The sequence below is a fragment of the Esox lucius genome, chromosome 11, assembly GCF_011004845.1.
Source record: "Esox lucius isolate fEsoLuc1 chromosome 11, fEsoLuc1.pri, whole genome shotgun sequence".
In the NCBI taxonomy this organism is placed as follows: domain Eukaryota; kingdom Metazoa; phylum Chordata; class Actinopteri; order Esociformes; family Esocidae; genus Esox; species Esox lucius.
In genome coordinates this window covers 20,136,679-20,153,591 of record NC_047579.1, presented here as the reverse complement: position 1 = coordinate 20,153,591, position 16,913 = coordinate 20,136,679, and the positions used below count along the sequence as shown (strand labels likewise).

The following is a 16,913-nucleotide window of genomic DNA, read 5'->3' as shown; positions in this document are numbered from 1 at the left end:
TGTGCAAGGTGTCAATGGTCGTCTTTTGGACAGCTGTCAAGTCAGCAGTCTTCCCCATGATTGTGTTGCCTACAGAACTAGACTGAGAGACCATTTAAAGGCCTTTGCAGGTGTTTTGGGTTAATTAGCTGATTAGAGTGTGGCACCAGGTCTCTTCAATATTGAACCTTTTCACAATATTCAAATTTTCGGAGATACTGAATTTGGGGTTTTCATTAGTTGTCAGTTATAATCATCAACATTAAAATAAATAAACACTTGAAATATATCAGTCTGTGTGGAATGAATTTATACATCATATAAATGTCACTTTTTGAATGGAATTACTGAAATAAATCAACTTTTTGATGATATTCAAATTTTTGACCAGCACCTGTATATAGCCTATATATAGCTACAAGTTAAGTTTGGACACACTTATCCATTTGGACTGGTATTTTATAGACTATATTAATATTAAGAGACAATGTCAGGCTAAATTAGGCCATTATTAAGAGACAATGTCGGCCCTAAATAACCCATTAACAGCCCAAATCTAATGGTCTTACCATTAAATGCAGCACAATCTACATAAAAAGAGAGGGGGTAGGCTTTTTCTCACAAACCGCTTTGCCACGATCAAACGACCAGAGAAATCTGTAGGGAGTGGCCATTGTCATATGCCAGAGATGACGTGTATGGTCGTTACAGTTATTTCACTTTTCAGGAAATGAGAGTCAGTGTCCACAGGGAAATTTGCAAGCTAAAGTTGGTTCGTTTAAATATATAAAATGGAATCTGGTGCCTATGGGGCTTCACTGGCTGGAGGTCACTTCGATTTTATGAACTTTATTAAACAACCACAAACCATAGTCCGCATCTTGAGCTGGGTAAGTAATCTACGCTAGCAAAGTTCGCGATGTGACAGCCAGTATGCTAACAAACTAGCTAGCTTACTGCGTTCGTTTGGGAAACTTTAAATAACTAATGTAAAGAGTACAGTACAGTGCAACTTTGCAATCAAATACTTTTGTTTTTGTGGAATAACATTGAGCTTTCAAGGTAAGAGAAACCACATATAAGACTTGACTTGTTTCCTAGTTTTGTGATGTTGTAGTTGTGAAATGAGGATTGTTGACACTTATTTACTGTAGCTAATGTTATCCAGCAGCAGTATAGCAGTGTTCTGGCAGGCAGCTTTTCCTCGTGACCAGAAGCTGTTCCACGCCAAACGTTTTGTCACCTTTTGGATGCTATTTAAACGTCGTGCCTACTGTCAACGTGAGCTTCAGGTGTCATAATTTGCTGTAGCTCACACTATGTGGAGATTTGTTTACTATCTGATCAAACTGTCATTGTAAAAGGTGATTCAACACACCATCTTATCCCACCAATTTCCATTCCCCTGTTATTAAGCATTCTTCAAGGATTACTTAGGATAGATACTCTTCACTTCTAAGCCTATGATGACAGCTGCAGACCTTTTAACTCATGCAAGTTGGCGCGTTGCACCTCATATTTCTTACGAATTGAGTAGTTACTGCTTATATATATTTTTAATTGATCCAGTGTATGTTCAGTGCGCTCACTTTTTAAGAGTTTATGCTCCTGGTATTTGCGCCAGGCTTCAACCGTGAAATCAGTCATTTTCCTGCGGCGTGTGTACTGCGGCAGATTCAATTTTGTTATTGGTTTCATGTGGGTCCGGGACTAAAGCAATTGGATGCGAAGTACAGACATGGTTAACCCGGCAGGCACTTTATGAACAAATTGTATAAACTTCATATTGTGTTGCATAGCAACTTGTTTTCCCTTCGCAGAATTCTTCCTTTTGACTACATTTGATTAAAGCTTAGTACTTAACCCTTTAGACCCGAATATAATTCTAGAATGCTGCTGTAGATTACTGAGAATTCTCAAAATAAATAGTATTTTCACACATTTCAAACAGATATAGCACAAAAACTAACAAATAAAAATTACAAGTTAACTTTATTTTAAAGAGCACATCATCTTCTTTAATTTGACACCACATCCATGTCACTTTCAAAAATATATATCGTTTTCTCGCATTTTGTAGACACAAAAAGAATCAACCTCTCACTTTTCCTACTCTTATCCCTCTGCTAGCGCAGCACCCGTTTGCCACTACAGTATTTCTCTAATAGCCTGATAGACTAACCAAATAGTAAACTAAGTTCAGCAAACAGGTATGGTTGTTTCTATATGACGGATCGGTAGAAACAATAACGAACATCTAAGTTTGCAAAACAAAACACTGCGACTCTTTTTGTGCGAGATTGAGCAAGCAATCATCCGAGGATAACATGATCATGAAGTAAGCATACTAACGTGATCATGAAGTAAGCATAACGCACACACAAAACAATTAAATCCATTACCATGATCAAGTGACGATGTCGTCAGAAAAGCACATTACTGGGGCTAATCTTGGCTAGCTAGTGAAAGTGACAGTGATAAAGTGATAACTACTAAAAAAAAACATACCCTTTTTCTGTTTTCTTATTACAACATCCACGGAAATTTTATCATCATTTATCAGGTATATTTTGTTATATTTACACACATTATTGTTAAATAAACACGCCTTCTAAATGAAGATTCCCATAACGGCGGTATGGGATCTAAAGGGTAAGGAGCTACTGCATTATAATAGCAGACAGTGTCTATAATATTTTTGCAATAACAGTGAAAGGATGCCTTTGTATTACTTACCTGCCGATGTTATTTAGTTAAAACATAATCATACTACTCATTGAAATATTTTGAGAAATTGTTTTGAAATAGAAGTATACAATACAGCTCTACCTTGTATTTCAGCCCAAAATATGACAAATTGTTTGTGTTAATTTTTGGTTTTCAGTTTTGCTCAGTTTCATAAAAGGTGCCAAGACATCTTGAGTTGACTGTATATAAATCATTAGATCAATTGGCATCCCCTGCCTATGGGCTAAAGTATAAACTAATCTGTGTACGTATCTCATATAACAGTATAATTCTCCAAATAAAAACGTTCTTTAATGTGTTTTGAGAAGGGAACCGAGAAATGAAGTGAGACAGCCAATTAAGAATAACATTTTTGGTTGCTTGTACATAAATATTTAGACCTTGCTTTTCCCTACATTTCCAAAGCTGTTTAGCCAATCTGGTATTCCACCCTGGCCATTGATCTATGTGGAAAATCTGGTCTTGAAAAATTTGATTGCATGCCCATATTTGATAGGAGACAATGTTTTGTGTTCAGTAGGGAAAACATTTAGCATGTTATTCATTATTGATGTTGCATTGTAGTTGTTCTAAAAAATAGGGATGTTAATTGCAATAATCTAATCAACAGCTGAAGCCTTTCTAAAAGACAGCTGTTTGGATGGATTTCCCATGGAAACCATCATGGGATACAGGTCATGGGACCCCCATTAGCGATAATGGGGCCCCCGGCTAATGATTGCACACCACATTTTGTGTAGGAATGTATGCAACACTACAGAAATTTTTCAATAGGGCTTGGGCGCTCATATGAGATTGGCATCTGTTTGGTGCTGTCAACTTTCCCCTCATTATGTGTGTTAGGCCAAATGTAACCCAGGTGTCCCAATATGTGATTCCTAGTTAGGTCTAAATATGGGCAGGAAGTGTGTACCTGATGTAAATTAGTGGCAAAAGCAGCATCCTTATTTTATCACTTTGTACTGTGCATTATCATGATCGTGGCTGTGCAACAATATACAACGTTCATACTAATAATGCTCCTACTTTGCATGGAAATTATAGCAAGCTTGGTTTACGATTAGTCAATTATGATGAATAAATTAGCCTCATGGAATGCAGCATTGATGTGCAATGTTGCTGATAGTGTTATGGGGGTTTTGGCTGTCCACATCCAGTACAGGTTGTCGTCACAAGGCTTAGGCTGAAGTCTGCACGAAGCACCATTTGTTGATTTGACAGTTAACACGGGTGGTCCTATTGCCAGGGGAAATTGATCTTAGCATGAAACTGAAGCTTGCTCTGAGGTTGTGCCATTGGGCAGGTGGGTAGGAAACAACAAGTGAAAGCCACAAAACTGCTGAGAATCCCTGTAGCCTGTAACTGACTGTTTTGGTTCCTCTCTATTGTTTAAGTGGATGACAGACAATATGTCACATTCACTTTCAGTTAAGTCTGTATAAGTAAAATCTTTTATAAACAATGATTTATAATATTGACCTTTTCTAGTACCTTGACTATGTGTAGGTCAAAGGCAGGCAAGAAACCTAGGCTATATGGTAGTACTGTGTTAAAAAAAGTATATTCTGCTGACGTGCACACTGGGCAGTTACCTTTAAGACAACAAAGGGGAAATTCACACTTATTTTTGGTATTTTTCACTCTGTGCTTAAAGTTGTTCCCACAAACTAATTGTGTATTTTGTGTTTTTTTAAATTGTCAACACTGGTCATACTGGTCTGTCTCAGGTTACTGAATGCACACTAGTCCAAAGGCACCAGATTTAGTAAAAACAACACACTCAAACAATTGTGTGAAAAAGTCCCTTGAAACTATTTGACTAAATACTTAAAACAGACAGACTTCACCTGGCCATATCTTACATTATGCATCCCCAGATATAGTTTTTCTTCCTGTAATTGTTAGTAGGCTCATCATTGTGATAAGTTACAAGTTGAGTATTTTTTTGATGGAACTTGGTGGTAGGTAGCCTTTAAAATGGTGGGCCAGACATAGAAATGTAGCTGGTTCTAATCCCAAACTGACAATTTGATCTGTTAGTTTCACTGATTGATTCAAATGTGATTTTTCAATTTGACTGTGATCAAAACATTCATTACATACTAATACACCTGTTCAAAACTATTTTTTTGGTGCCCAATATGAAATCATATGATGGAATAGCTGCAGCCCTAATAAAATAATGTTTCTGTCACCCCAAGGTGTTCTAACAAACAATTTTGTCTTTTCAGATATTTTCCATAGTGGTGTTTGCCACAATCACAGGAGAAGGCTATATAAATGAAGTGAAAGGGGAAGAAACCAAATGCATCTTTAACAAAAATGACAGTGCCTGTGGCTTCGGAGTGGGCGTTGGCATTCTGGCATTCCTTGCCTGTGTCATCTTCATCATACTGGATGCCTATTTCCCTCAGATCAGCAGTGCAAAAGAGAGGAAGAACATTGTCACTGGCGATTTGGTCTTTTCCGGTAAAGGGCCCTACTTTAAATGCTATACTTGATAGTTTTACAGACAACATAATGAAAAATAGAACTGATTAAAAAGACCTGTTGTCTTCATATGGATGGCCTACATTCCTCAATGCATTGTAATGTTTTAAACAGAACAAGCATCTATAAACATGTTTACAGTGCCTTAGGACACAGCTTTTTGTGAGGCCACAATCAACAATGGCCAATATATCTGTTGATTATTTATTTATTTATTTTTAACTGGTGGACTGAAAAACATTACTTTTTTGTGATTTATGATTTCCATCAAAAAGTAATTATTCCACCTCCAATTACATATGTAACTACTGAACACACTGCCTTCTTAGGTACAACTTAAAGATGCATCTATATATGACAGTCGATTAGAAGTAATCAGATGTATTTCTTTTGATTTTAGCAGATGCTCTTTGTATTTACTGTCTTGTCTGCTGTTTAGTCAAGATTACACTTTACATGTTTGAAAAAGATAATTGACGGATGGCAATGTTGTTATTCGCTAGCAAATTCTATGAATAGCCAGTGATGCTACTGTTAGCTAGCTAATATTTGGTGGATTCCCTGAATATTTACAAGCTAGTTAATGTTAAAATGCATCTAAAAGGATAATAAAAGGTTTAGCTACTAATTGTCGTCTTTTGAGATGTTATTTTCAAGTCCTAATAATGCCCTTTAGATAAAATCTTCATCAGTATTGAGGATCTTTGCATTAAGTAGAATTATTGTCTGTTGGCAATCAGCCCCAAAAATGACATTCAAATCGGTATTGTGGCGACATGTTATCTATGAATAGCTAAGCTGTTCATAAAGACAATGTGTTTATACTGAAACACTGTATATTATGATGTTATAAATATATATAATTGTTTTTTTCAATTCATAGATCACACAGTCGCATTGTTGCCAACATTCTACAGAAGATAGAAGGACCAAAAATTTAACAGGAGCCAAATTACAGTTTTTGTCTAAATTACACTACGGGGGTTGGTTATACGATGAAATCGCTATGGTGTGCAAATATTTAATTGAAGACCACTTTTCCAATTTCAATATATGATACAATTTACTTTAGACAGATGACAGTGCTAGGAAAGTCAGTCAAAAATCACTATATTTATATTTAATCTGGTTAGCTGGAGGTTGGCTAAGCCCCGAATGTATTGTGATCCTAGCGACGCATCTGCTTTAGCAGTAAGCTATTTCAAATAGCTATAACATTTGCAGGAGGTCGAGAGGTGAAATGCACAATGCACAGGAAAATTGTCATTGCTTTGCGGTTGCGTTTTGTGAAGAACAATCGTTAACAACATTGATTTAGTGGTAGTTCCAAAACCGAATACAACTGCACCGCTCTGGGTGCATTTTGGTTTTAAGCCAAATGAAAGAGGCGAGCCCAACAATTTGGAGGAGGCGAACTATCGGATTTGCTCCAGAAAGGTAGCGCTCAAAAGCGCGAACAGCAAAAATCTTAAAAACCCATCTCCAGATCCATTGTATTTTTGCAATATTATTAAGGTTTCACTTTAATAGTGGCATACAATTCACAATATAGACATTTAAATCGTTAATCGCAATTATTTGCATCAACTAATGTCATAATCGTGAAAGCCCTATAACTGCAACAAAATCCAAATGCAAATACCACACCCGAATCACCTCTTGACCTTAGTTGGCTCTTATGAACTAACAATGCCACAACAGTTCATTTTGGTAGAAAGTGCTGTAATTCCTGCTTTGTTCATGATTTCTAGATGTAAATACCCTCATTAAGGTGGAGAGACTGGACTTGAACCTTAGTCATTGTTTAATTTTAAATCCAATGTGCAACAAAGCGACAATGTCACTATCCAAATATTTACGGATTGCACTGTACACGCACTTATAATGCATTATTAAGAGGATAGTTGTGGAAGTGTTACAATAATCTCAATCCTTCCTTTGTGTGCAGGAGTGTGGACATTCCTCTGGTTTACCTGCTTCTGTGTCCTAGCCAATCAGTGGTCGCATACCACAGAACTTTTACAAGAAATCCCTGTTGATGCTGCCAGAGCTGTGGTGGCCTTCTCCTTTTTCTCTATCGTCACTTGGGTGAGTCCCTTTCCCTCTCCTTTATGTTGCTCTCACCTTTTTCTGTCTCTTGTTTGCTCTCCTGTCTGTTTTTCTCTTCCCCTCTCCCCTTCTTGTTTGTTCTCTCTTGCTCTCGTAAATTGTACAGGAATGAGTAGAAATTGTGTGCGTCTAAAACTGTATTGATGTGTTAATGGCATTGTTAACAAAATTACTGCTCTCTCCTCCCACAGGCTGTATTGACTCAATTTGCTTATACAAGATATCGCCAAGGAGTCAGTGACTTTGATCAGGGCTACACAGACCCAGCCAATGACCGCACCACACCTTACCCTGCCACTTCCGCCTATCCCCCTTATCCCAACAGTGGGCCAGAAGGCTACCAGCAGTCCCCTTTCACCCCCCAAAACCAGGAGCAGCCTGCGCAATACCAGCCCCCATCTTATTAAGGGGTTGAACTTTTCGGCAGATTTTTGGGGAGGATGTTTAAAACACATTAAAATGCGTTGTCAGTGGTAGCTCTAGCTTGGTCCCAGATCTGTTTGTGCAGTTTAGCCAACTCCTATGGTAACTGTCATGCCAAACAAAAACATTTCTGGAACCAGGCTATGACGCTTCGGCTAAGTGGACTCCACTGTTCCTCTTTTTCCTCCTAATTTTAAGTTATAGCTGGTGTTGTGCTTTCATAATGGGTGAGTTGACAGTTTAATTTGGTGATCGTATTTTAGCTTAAAAAGCTAAAAGAAAATGCTGTATTTGCTGTATTTTTATAAACAAAAGAGAGCCTGTGCTGAACTTCAGGTAGAATTTTTTAAAAAGTAAAGAATTATAGGCCAGAAATCCAGATCTACCTATGGAAAATAAGAGATTCAGTGTCAACTCCACTGTAAGGTCAAGGCCATGTGGCTACATTAAATGTTTGAATACATATTTAATGCAGTCATATGGACCCTTACGTTCAAATGAAACAACATAAAATACAGAAGTGCTGAGGGTTAGCATTGAGGAACATCTATTGCTCAGAATTTCAAATAATGAGATTATGCTATAGACACTAACTGTATTTTTCTGTGGTGCCAACTCCATTATGCCATAGTGCATATATTGTCATTTGGGAGGTTGAAGTCTTAAAAATGTCTAGCCAATCTAGGATATCCAAAGTAGTTGCCATACTGTAAATCTAGAAATCAAATGAATAGCTGAATAATTGACAAATGAGGACTGATTTTATTTTCTCTGCAAACCAATGCTTTTTTTTTTTGCTCTCTGGATGCACTGTCTGAAAATTATTACCACAAACTACTACTGTTTAAAAGCTTTAAAAACAACCACTAAAATCACCAAGGGACAATGTTCTGTAACCAGATTTAGCCTACTCATAGAGTAAAAAAAAGACAAATCTGTTGAAAGAAAATGTTTGTCCAGGAATAGATTTCTAATTTTGGTTTGGGAAACCATGTAGTCCCAAAGCTTTTTTTCCTGCACTGGTCAATGTGTAATGGGTTATTTGAATGTAATTTATAATACTGCTCTCATACCAAATGCTTTTTTTCTAAAACAATCTCCTCAGTTTGTCTCCTAACTCCTTTTATTTCAGTGTGTTGTTCAAAGGTTTTAATAATTTCTATAGTGTATGTGTTTTTCTCCAGAATACTGAAACATTAAGGCAGTTGAGACAGTGGCGCCTGAATTACTTTGGTTAAGATTTTTTCATAAAATGGACATATCAGAAAGTCTGTCATGGAGGCAAATGTGTTTCATGTGAGAATAAGCTATATGCAAATTGGCATAATAGGTCAAACAGAGTGACATGCAAGACTTCACAATTAGCATGTTTAACTGCATGTTACAATTCCACCATTAGGCAAATCACTGTATTAAAAAAATCAAAGTCTTTGGCAAGATTAATAATTTACAGAGGTTTTTTTCAAAATTGGGCTAGCTGTGTTTAACATTGCGTGTGGTATTTGCATAGGTACATTCATTGGCCACTTCCCAATTTTTTTGTGTAGGATAACTAGCTAGTACACAGTAGCTGTAAAACATGCTAGCTAGTACACACAAGGTAGTACCTACCAGCTTGTAACTCTAAATGTGCTGAACCATAATGCTGCACCATAATTTTTGTGTAATTTGTTGAGAATGTGGTAAAAACAGCTACTTTGTGTAAAATTTGAATTCCAACAATTGCACTGTAGTATAAATGTGGTGGAGTTAATTTGAGTACAAGCTGTGGGGAGTAGAGAAATGCTGTCATTGGTGCACAGATGTTGCATTTCATTGACCTATTTACCCCAATGTTTTCATGGGTTCATTCATTGTTATCAATAATCTGCTGCCAATGCAGCAAAAAGTGTCAAAAGTTGAATGGGACAAAATACTGTTTAGTCTAAACAACTAAAACTAAATAACAAAAAAAATGACACATTAATTAGCAAAGCCACACAAAACGATTTGCTAGTGACGCTAACATTAGGTTGCTCACATTCTGTAGAGACTTTCCTCAATCTTAGCTATCTAGCAAACATTATACTGCCTCTGACATCAAAGGGTATGTGAAAACTATGACAAAGAAGTTACGTTACCAATGATTTTCCTTTAGAGTCTGTATTCTTTGTTCAAACCGCATTACTGCACTTTCAGTGGCCTTCTGGGATGCATTGAGTAGAATAATCACTTACTGAAACCAAAGTTTAAAAGAATATTGCGACCAAAAACAACCATAAGGTGCAGCCATAATGCCATAATCATTTCTTGGTAGTCTGAAACATAGTTTTAAGCTTACATTTTATTTACACAGTCTGTTTAGGTTGTCATGATTCTGCCAGACCACTCATTATGCTCTTCTTGTCTTGGGTTTCAAGCCTATGCTGTTGCAAAAAGTCTTGGCTACCACCAGCCTATCCATTGCCAAATAAAGACTTTACCTGTTTGAACACTCAGTATGTTTCTTTTGTTAGAAGGGTGTATTCCAAATGCAAATATTTGTGCAGCCACGCTAAGGCAGTTTTGTATAAAGAAAATAAATGAATTACAGATTAACAACTTAAACAGTGGGGAGAACAAGTATTTGATACACTGCCGATTTTGAAGGTTTTCCTACTTACAAAGCATGTAGAGGTCTGTAATTTTTATCATAGGTACACTTCAACTGTGAGAAACGGAATCTTAAACAAAAATCCAGAAAATCACATTGTATGATTTTTACATGTATTTGATCACCTACCAACAAGTAAGAATTCTGGCGCTCACAGACCTGTTCGTTTTTCTTTAAGAAAATAAAGACTTGCGTCATGCAGTAAAATGCAAATTAATTAATTAAAAATCATACAGTGTGATTTTCTGGATTTTTGTTTTAGATTCCGTCACTCACAGACTTCTAAAATTACAGACTTCTACATGCTTTGTAAGTGGGAAAACCTGCAAATTCGAAGTGTATCAAATACTTGTTCTCCCTGAAAATAAAATGACCTCAGAGCTCTGATGGCATGGAATAGCACTTCAAATCATTAAACTCTTGTTCAACTCCGATTGTTTTTGTTTTTTTTACTTTTGAAGTACACTTGTCAGCAATACATTTTCACACAATGCATTAAACAACTTGATTTACAACAAAAAAAATAGGGATAAGTCCACGTGCTTAACTCAGTAAACCAATCTATCACGCTATGTTGGCTAGTAGCACAAATAACCAACACCTGTACAACACTCACCGGAGAAAAATAATACAAGTAAGTAAACTTGTTGTTATTTCGATCCTTTGCTCTGCTATAGACTCTGTGCACCAGCGTAGTGACGAACTTCCGCTTTTGTCTAGAAGTCGGTATTGCAGTTTCCGGTTTACTTACTAATACTCATCCGTATTAGTAAACACCTAAACTCACATCAAGATGAGTGATGCTGTTGTACGGAAAAAATATATATATAATGTAAGTGACTCATTTAAGTTTCAAGGTACAAGGCATAATTTTTATCAGGAGAATGTCCTCTTTTTAATAAAATATGGCTTGCGCCATTCAATGACTTCAAACACTAGACTAGACATAGTCAGAAAAGGCAATTTTTTTTATATACTTCCACGTAACGCAGGTTTAAGCGCAATTAATACCATATAGGACCAGATGTTTACTTCCTATGTCAGTTGTTATTTTTCAGTTTCGTTGTGAAATGAGGTTACAGTAGTAAAATAAAAGAGGAGACCTGTTTTGGTGCTTTTTTGAGGCTATGTAATTTTAAGCTTCATTCAGGTTAGAAGAGGCTGAACGAAGGTTCGTTTCAATTCACTTGCTATGGGGACGTGCTAATGTTCCAGCTCAGCCGAGGAGGGTATATCTGCAGACCGAAAGTCAGGGGCATAACTTAATATGGGGGTTCCTTAATATTAAGTTACGCCCATTGAAGGTTTCCATTGGTGTGGTGTTTTCGATTAAGTGCATGCATTTATGAAGGAAGTATTACAGGGTCAATGACGAAGATTTTGGTAAGTGCTTTCAATTGACAACCGCTAGCTATATATTTAGGGATAGTTAACGTGTTCGCTAAGATCGCTTATCTACTAAAATCTTTGAATCTGAGATTCGAATAGCTTTCCAGAGACAGACTACACGACAACCCTTATAGTTACGTTTAAAGATAGCTAGCTACGCGACGAGGTAGGCTACTTGTTATTATTTCTGCCATGATGTGGCACATGGATTGCGATTATTACCTAAAACCTACCGGTAATGTACCGCAGCGTTCCAGCTTGCAGTGCAGCTGCAACTTTGCTTCAATCGAATCCTGGTTGAGGCGTATTGACAGTGCATGAGGCTCCAACAGAGGGTGGTGCAAAATGTACACGGCCCGGGATTTGACAGGTGGATGTCAAACACGGTTGCCTTGTCTCGCACCACATGGGGCTTAAGCCAGGTCTAGTCTATTAGGGTACGTTATAACTAGCTAAATATGTGTGATGCACCTGTCACTCTATGCAAGCAGGCAAGATCCATTTATTTTGTAGCTTAATATACACCATGTTGTCATTATTTAGAAATGTAAACAAAAGAATAATTTGTCATGGCCATCTTCTATGCAGTGGTGTAAAAAATAGTATTTGGCTGTGTTCACCGGTTTTGTGAAGTTGCTAAGGATGAGCTAAATTACCTAAACAGAGTTCATAACTAACCAGTGATCTTAATTGATGATTTACACTCTTCCTTTTAATTTTATTGATCACTGGTTAGTTTTGAACTCCCAAAATTGTGTTTAATGAGATTAGTGTGTTTGGAAACAAAAAAAAACAAAACAAGTATTAGTAAAGAGCTGGATTCTCAGGCCCTTAAAACCAGGGATCAAGTGCGTAATCTTGGTGTTCTGATAAAACTCAGACCTCACATTTAACAGTCATATTCAAACGGTCACCAAAACAGCATTCTACCATCTAAAAAATATTGCAAGATTTGCAGTCTTGGTGCCCCAAAAAGACCCAGAGAAGCTCATCCATGCTTTTATCTCTAGTAGGGTTGACTACTGTAATGGACTCCCCAAAAATACTTTAAAACAGCTGCAGCTCATTCAGAATGCTAACTAGGACCAAGAGAAAAGAGCACATCACTCCGGTTCTTAAATATTTGCATTGGCTTCCAGTCAGTTACAGAATAGATTTCAAAGTGGTGCTTTTAGTTTATAAATCTCTGAATGGTTACATTTCTGATATGTTTGAAGAATATAAACTGAGCAGGGCTCGATGTATGAATTGTGCTATATAAATAAATTTGCTTGCTTTACCTGGTTACTTAGATCTTAATTAGATACTTCCCTAAAGTGGTGAACAAAGCCGAACACAGTTGAGTACTTTTACTTTGCACTTTGTACACATCTACTTCTATGTGATTTTTGTGATCTTTCATTTCAGTTCCAAAGATGCATTGTTGAGCTGGGGGATGCTGTTGCCTGGGTAAATGCCAACATGGGCCTTTTCTGAGACTGGGTAGTCCTCACCCCTGAATGATGAGGAAATACAGGGTGCTCTGCAGATGCTCAGAGAGGCTTCAACTCTAGAGGAAGAACAAGAAGCTCTCTCCCATTCATGATTTTGTTTAATAATTTTGAAGACACTGAAACATTCATAGACAAAATAGACAAAAGAGGACTTAATGATAATTTTGAGCTTCCCTGTTAATTATGTTTGTTGATGAGGATACCTATTACCTGTCTTTAAACCATCAGCTAATGCTGGGTTCCACACAACAAAAATTACAAGATCCAGAAAACACAATATAATTTGACGAGACAAAGAGACAAGGAACATCATTTATTTAGCAAGAGTAAACTGGACAGTGTTTTGGAAGTGTTCACCTGGCCATACAACATGATAGGATGAATCCAAAGCCTACAGAATCTGGGCAAAGCTGAATACACAGTACATAAAGAAACAGTTTAGTTTTGACAGTGTTGGAATGTAATGTTTAGAATATTTAATGGGGTAATTAAATGTTTAATTGTCTAACTGGCATATCATTTAATTTTGTATTTCTTAGGTTTATGCCATTAACTTTAAGATTTTGGGCTATATTAATTGACTTTCAATAATGTATGTTGTGCTCCTTTTGACCTGTTCTACTTGTAATTTATGCTATTGAAACAACTTTTAGGATAAGGGTTAAATTAGATGTAACACATATTCCTCCCAACAATGTTTTAAGTCCATAACCACGTCATTACTATATAATAAAAATTGTGCTTGTTCCAGGCACCCCTGGATAAATGTATGGTTCTGTAAACAGATGTTGACCTGACCTCTAAATTATGCAAATTGAAACATGCCACCTTTCTGCAACAGGCTATAGAAAATTCCACACTTCCAGTTACCAATTTCAGCTTTCTAGAAGATTGCTGTTCAATTGAACAATGCAAGTCAGAGGAAGGAGAAACCATTACAATGATTTGTATGAAAACTGGTCAGATCTATACAGCAGAACCCACAGGTCTCGGAAAAGGACCTTCAGAACAGTTTAGCTGTCACTGAAGTTGTTGCTCACAGGTCCACCGCACAATGTACCTTACACAGCATGTTCACATTTGTCTAATATGTTGAATCTATGGAAAATACATAAATGGTAATACTGTATAAACTTGTGCAAAAGGGAGGCATGTTTCACTTTGTAACATGAAGAGCTCAGATCAACTATATTTTAACTGCAATAAGCAGAATTCTCAACCATCAACCTCCTAATGATGGCCTTCTACTGTATCACATATAACCAAGCAATGGCTACTCAAAGAAAAACGGACCATGTCAGGCATAGTGAATATGACTGTGCATGTGTATGTATGCATGTGTCTGTATTATAACTGCACTCAGCAGCTTTCTAAACCACCCATGTCTCATTCTTGACTGTAACCAAAACTTTTTTAGAGGCACTTCAGTTTTCAAATGAATGTATTTCAGTCGTTTGTTATCAAACTATTTTAATCCTGAGACAAAATACAATTAAATGTTATTGGAAAATACCATTTTATTTTACTTAATTGGTACAAGCATAATCAGACTAGAGTGCAGTAGTCAAAGCAAATACACTTTTGTTTTCTATATCAGTGCTTGAACCGCTTGAACCTAGTGTTATATCTTGACAAATGATATTGAATGAAATCACATGGACTCTGAGATAAAGTTGTGACATTAGTTTACTCTTCCTCCATTAGTACACTCAACGTAATGACGTGTTGAAACGTGTGTCAAACCAGGATGTACCCAAACTGACCAATGGCGAACATCAGTGGGTGTTACTTAATATTCAGGAACCCCCATTTAAACTGACCAATAGCGAACATCAGAGGGCGTAACTTAATTTTCAGGAACCCCCATATTAAGTAACGCCCCCTACTTGCGGTCTGCAGATATACCTTATTGTGGGCTCAGCCAGCGTTCTTTTGACGTTTTTGAGGCTAGGGTGAATTTTTATGTGTTCTATTGTCTTGCCTAATACTACACTAAAAAGGACCACGTGGCTAACTAGCTTAGCCGATAGCCGGCCGGCACACCACAGTAAACTACTTACCCTTGTAGTTGTGCAGATAACTCGATACGTAGAGTTTGAATCCCTTGTTCCGCTTGCTTGTTGGAGCAGGGGACCAGGCATCAACAATTCGATGGACATCACTAATGCTTATTTTAGGCAGGTCTTGGAGACATCTACTAAAAACTGAAATTTTGGGCGACGCGGGTGATCGCCTTAAGTAAACCGGAAAATGATATGCCGACATGTGGCTAAAGCGGAAGTTCGTACGTTACGCTTGTGCACAGAGCCTATTCATTCATTAGAAGTAGGTTTGTTGGGAAAAAACGTTAACTAGATCTTAATTGTTAAATATATTTTAAACTTTTTTTTTTTTTTTTTTACTCCGTGTGGAAAATCTAAATATAGCTTCAGCTCGCTATCGTTCTGCTGTTTTCGATTTTTCTCCTTCTCTCTCTAAGAATCGATGTAGCAGTTTCCCCTCTATGCAGCGCCACCACTGCCCCCTACTGGGCAAAATATGGTTTGCAGAGAAAACCTAACAACAAGTAATAAAGTAATTCAATATTAACTAGAAATAACCTAATCCTGTTTGTAGGCTAATTTCGAGGCTTGGACTGTCATTGACAAAATAACCATATTTACAGTGGCTCTCAAATGTTTTCACCATCCAGCATGGGGTATTGTGTGTATGATTATGAGGGGGGACAATGTAATACATTTTAGAATAGGACTGTAATGAAACAAAATATGGAACTTGCAGAATGCACTGTATATGTAATTCTATATGTGTGGCCAAAGGTATTGGCACCCTTCCACTTTAATGCAAACTTTCTTTAATTTGTTGCAGTTGAACAAAAACATCTGAACAAATTAATATCTTATTTTACTAAGAAATACTAAAATCGCTCAGACAATACTGTTGGCACAATGGTACCAACTAGTAGTTGAAAATAATTAGGTTTCAAGCATGTGATTCTCCTTCAAAGATCTCTTGAGATCTTTTGAAAAGTTTGCACAAGAACTTTGGGCCAAACTGAGAAAAGTTTGCACAATAACATTGGGCCAAACTGCCTGGACAGAGATGCAGGAAGCTCATCCATGGCTCATAGAAAGTGACTAATTTCTGTTATTTTGGCCAATGGCTGTGCTATCAATCAACTATTGATTCTAGGGTGTCAGTCAACGCCATTTCGGTTTAGTTTCTGATTTTAAATGATATATTAGTATCTAAACCAAAAACAAATTTTCTAATAATAATTATGAAGAAAATATGGAGAACATGTCCCGCCCTTATATGTTAGAAGCGGGTAAATAACCCCTATAATAACACTGCAAAAAAACTAAATGTGCACCCCCGAACTCACCCCCGAACTCACTCGACCCTGCTTTTTGTTTCAGACTATATAACGATGCGAAACTAGGGAGTCGACTAAAGAATATCCGACAAAAAGGGAAACAATGTCTTAGTTGTAGGTCCTTAGTAGGTCTAATGAACTTGTACTAGAAAAACAGAATGCAAAGTTATTAGTATTACCATATGTTTTTAAATAATAACAATTACAGTTCCAGCAAGGAAATACATGCGAATACGTTTTAAAGCAGCTTGACCTGCCAGAGAGCATTTTGCGA

General features: G+C 37.0%; 1 protein-coding gene across 1 annotated transcript; it reads left to right on the top strand.

Moving 5' to 3' along the window:
* The first annotated feature begins 668 nt into the window (after window positions 1–668).
* On the top strand, window positions 669–10,226 carry syngr2a (synaptogyrin 2a). Its single transcript, XM_010874300.4, has 4 exons — window positions 669–869; window positions 4,959–5,196; window positions 7,166–7,305; window positions 7,518–10,226. Exons 1-4 carry the CDS (start codon window positions 771–773, stop codon window positions 7,731–7,733), a joined length of 693 nt encoding a protein of 230 aa, XP_010872602.1. The 5' UTR covers window positions 669–770; the 3' UTR covers window positions 7,734–10,226.
* Window positions 10,227–16,913: the final 6,687 nt, after the last annotated feature.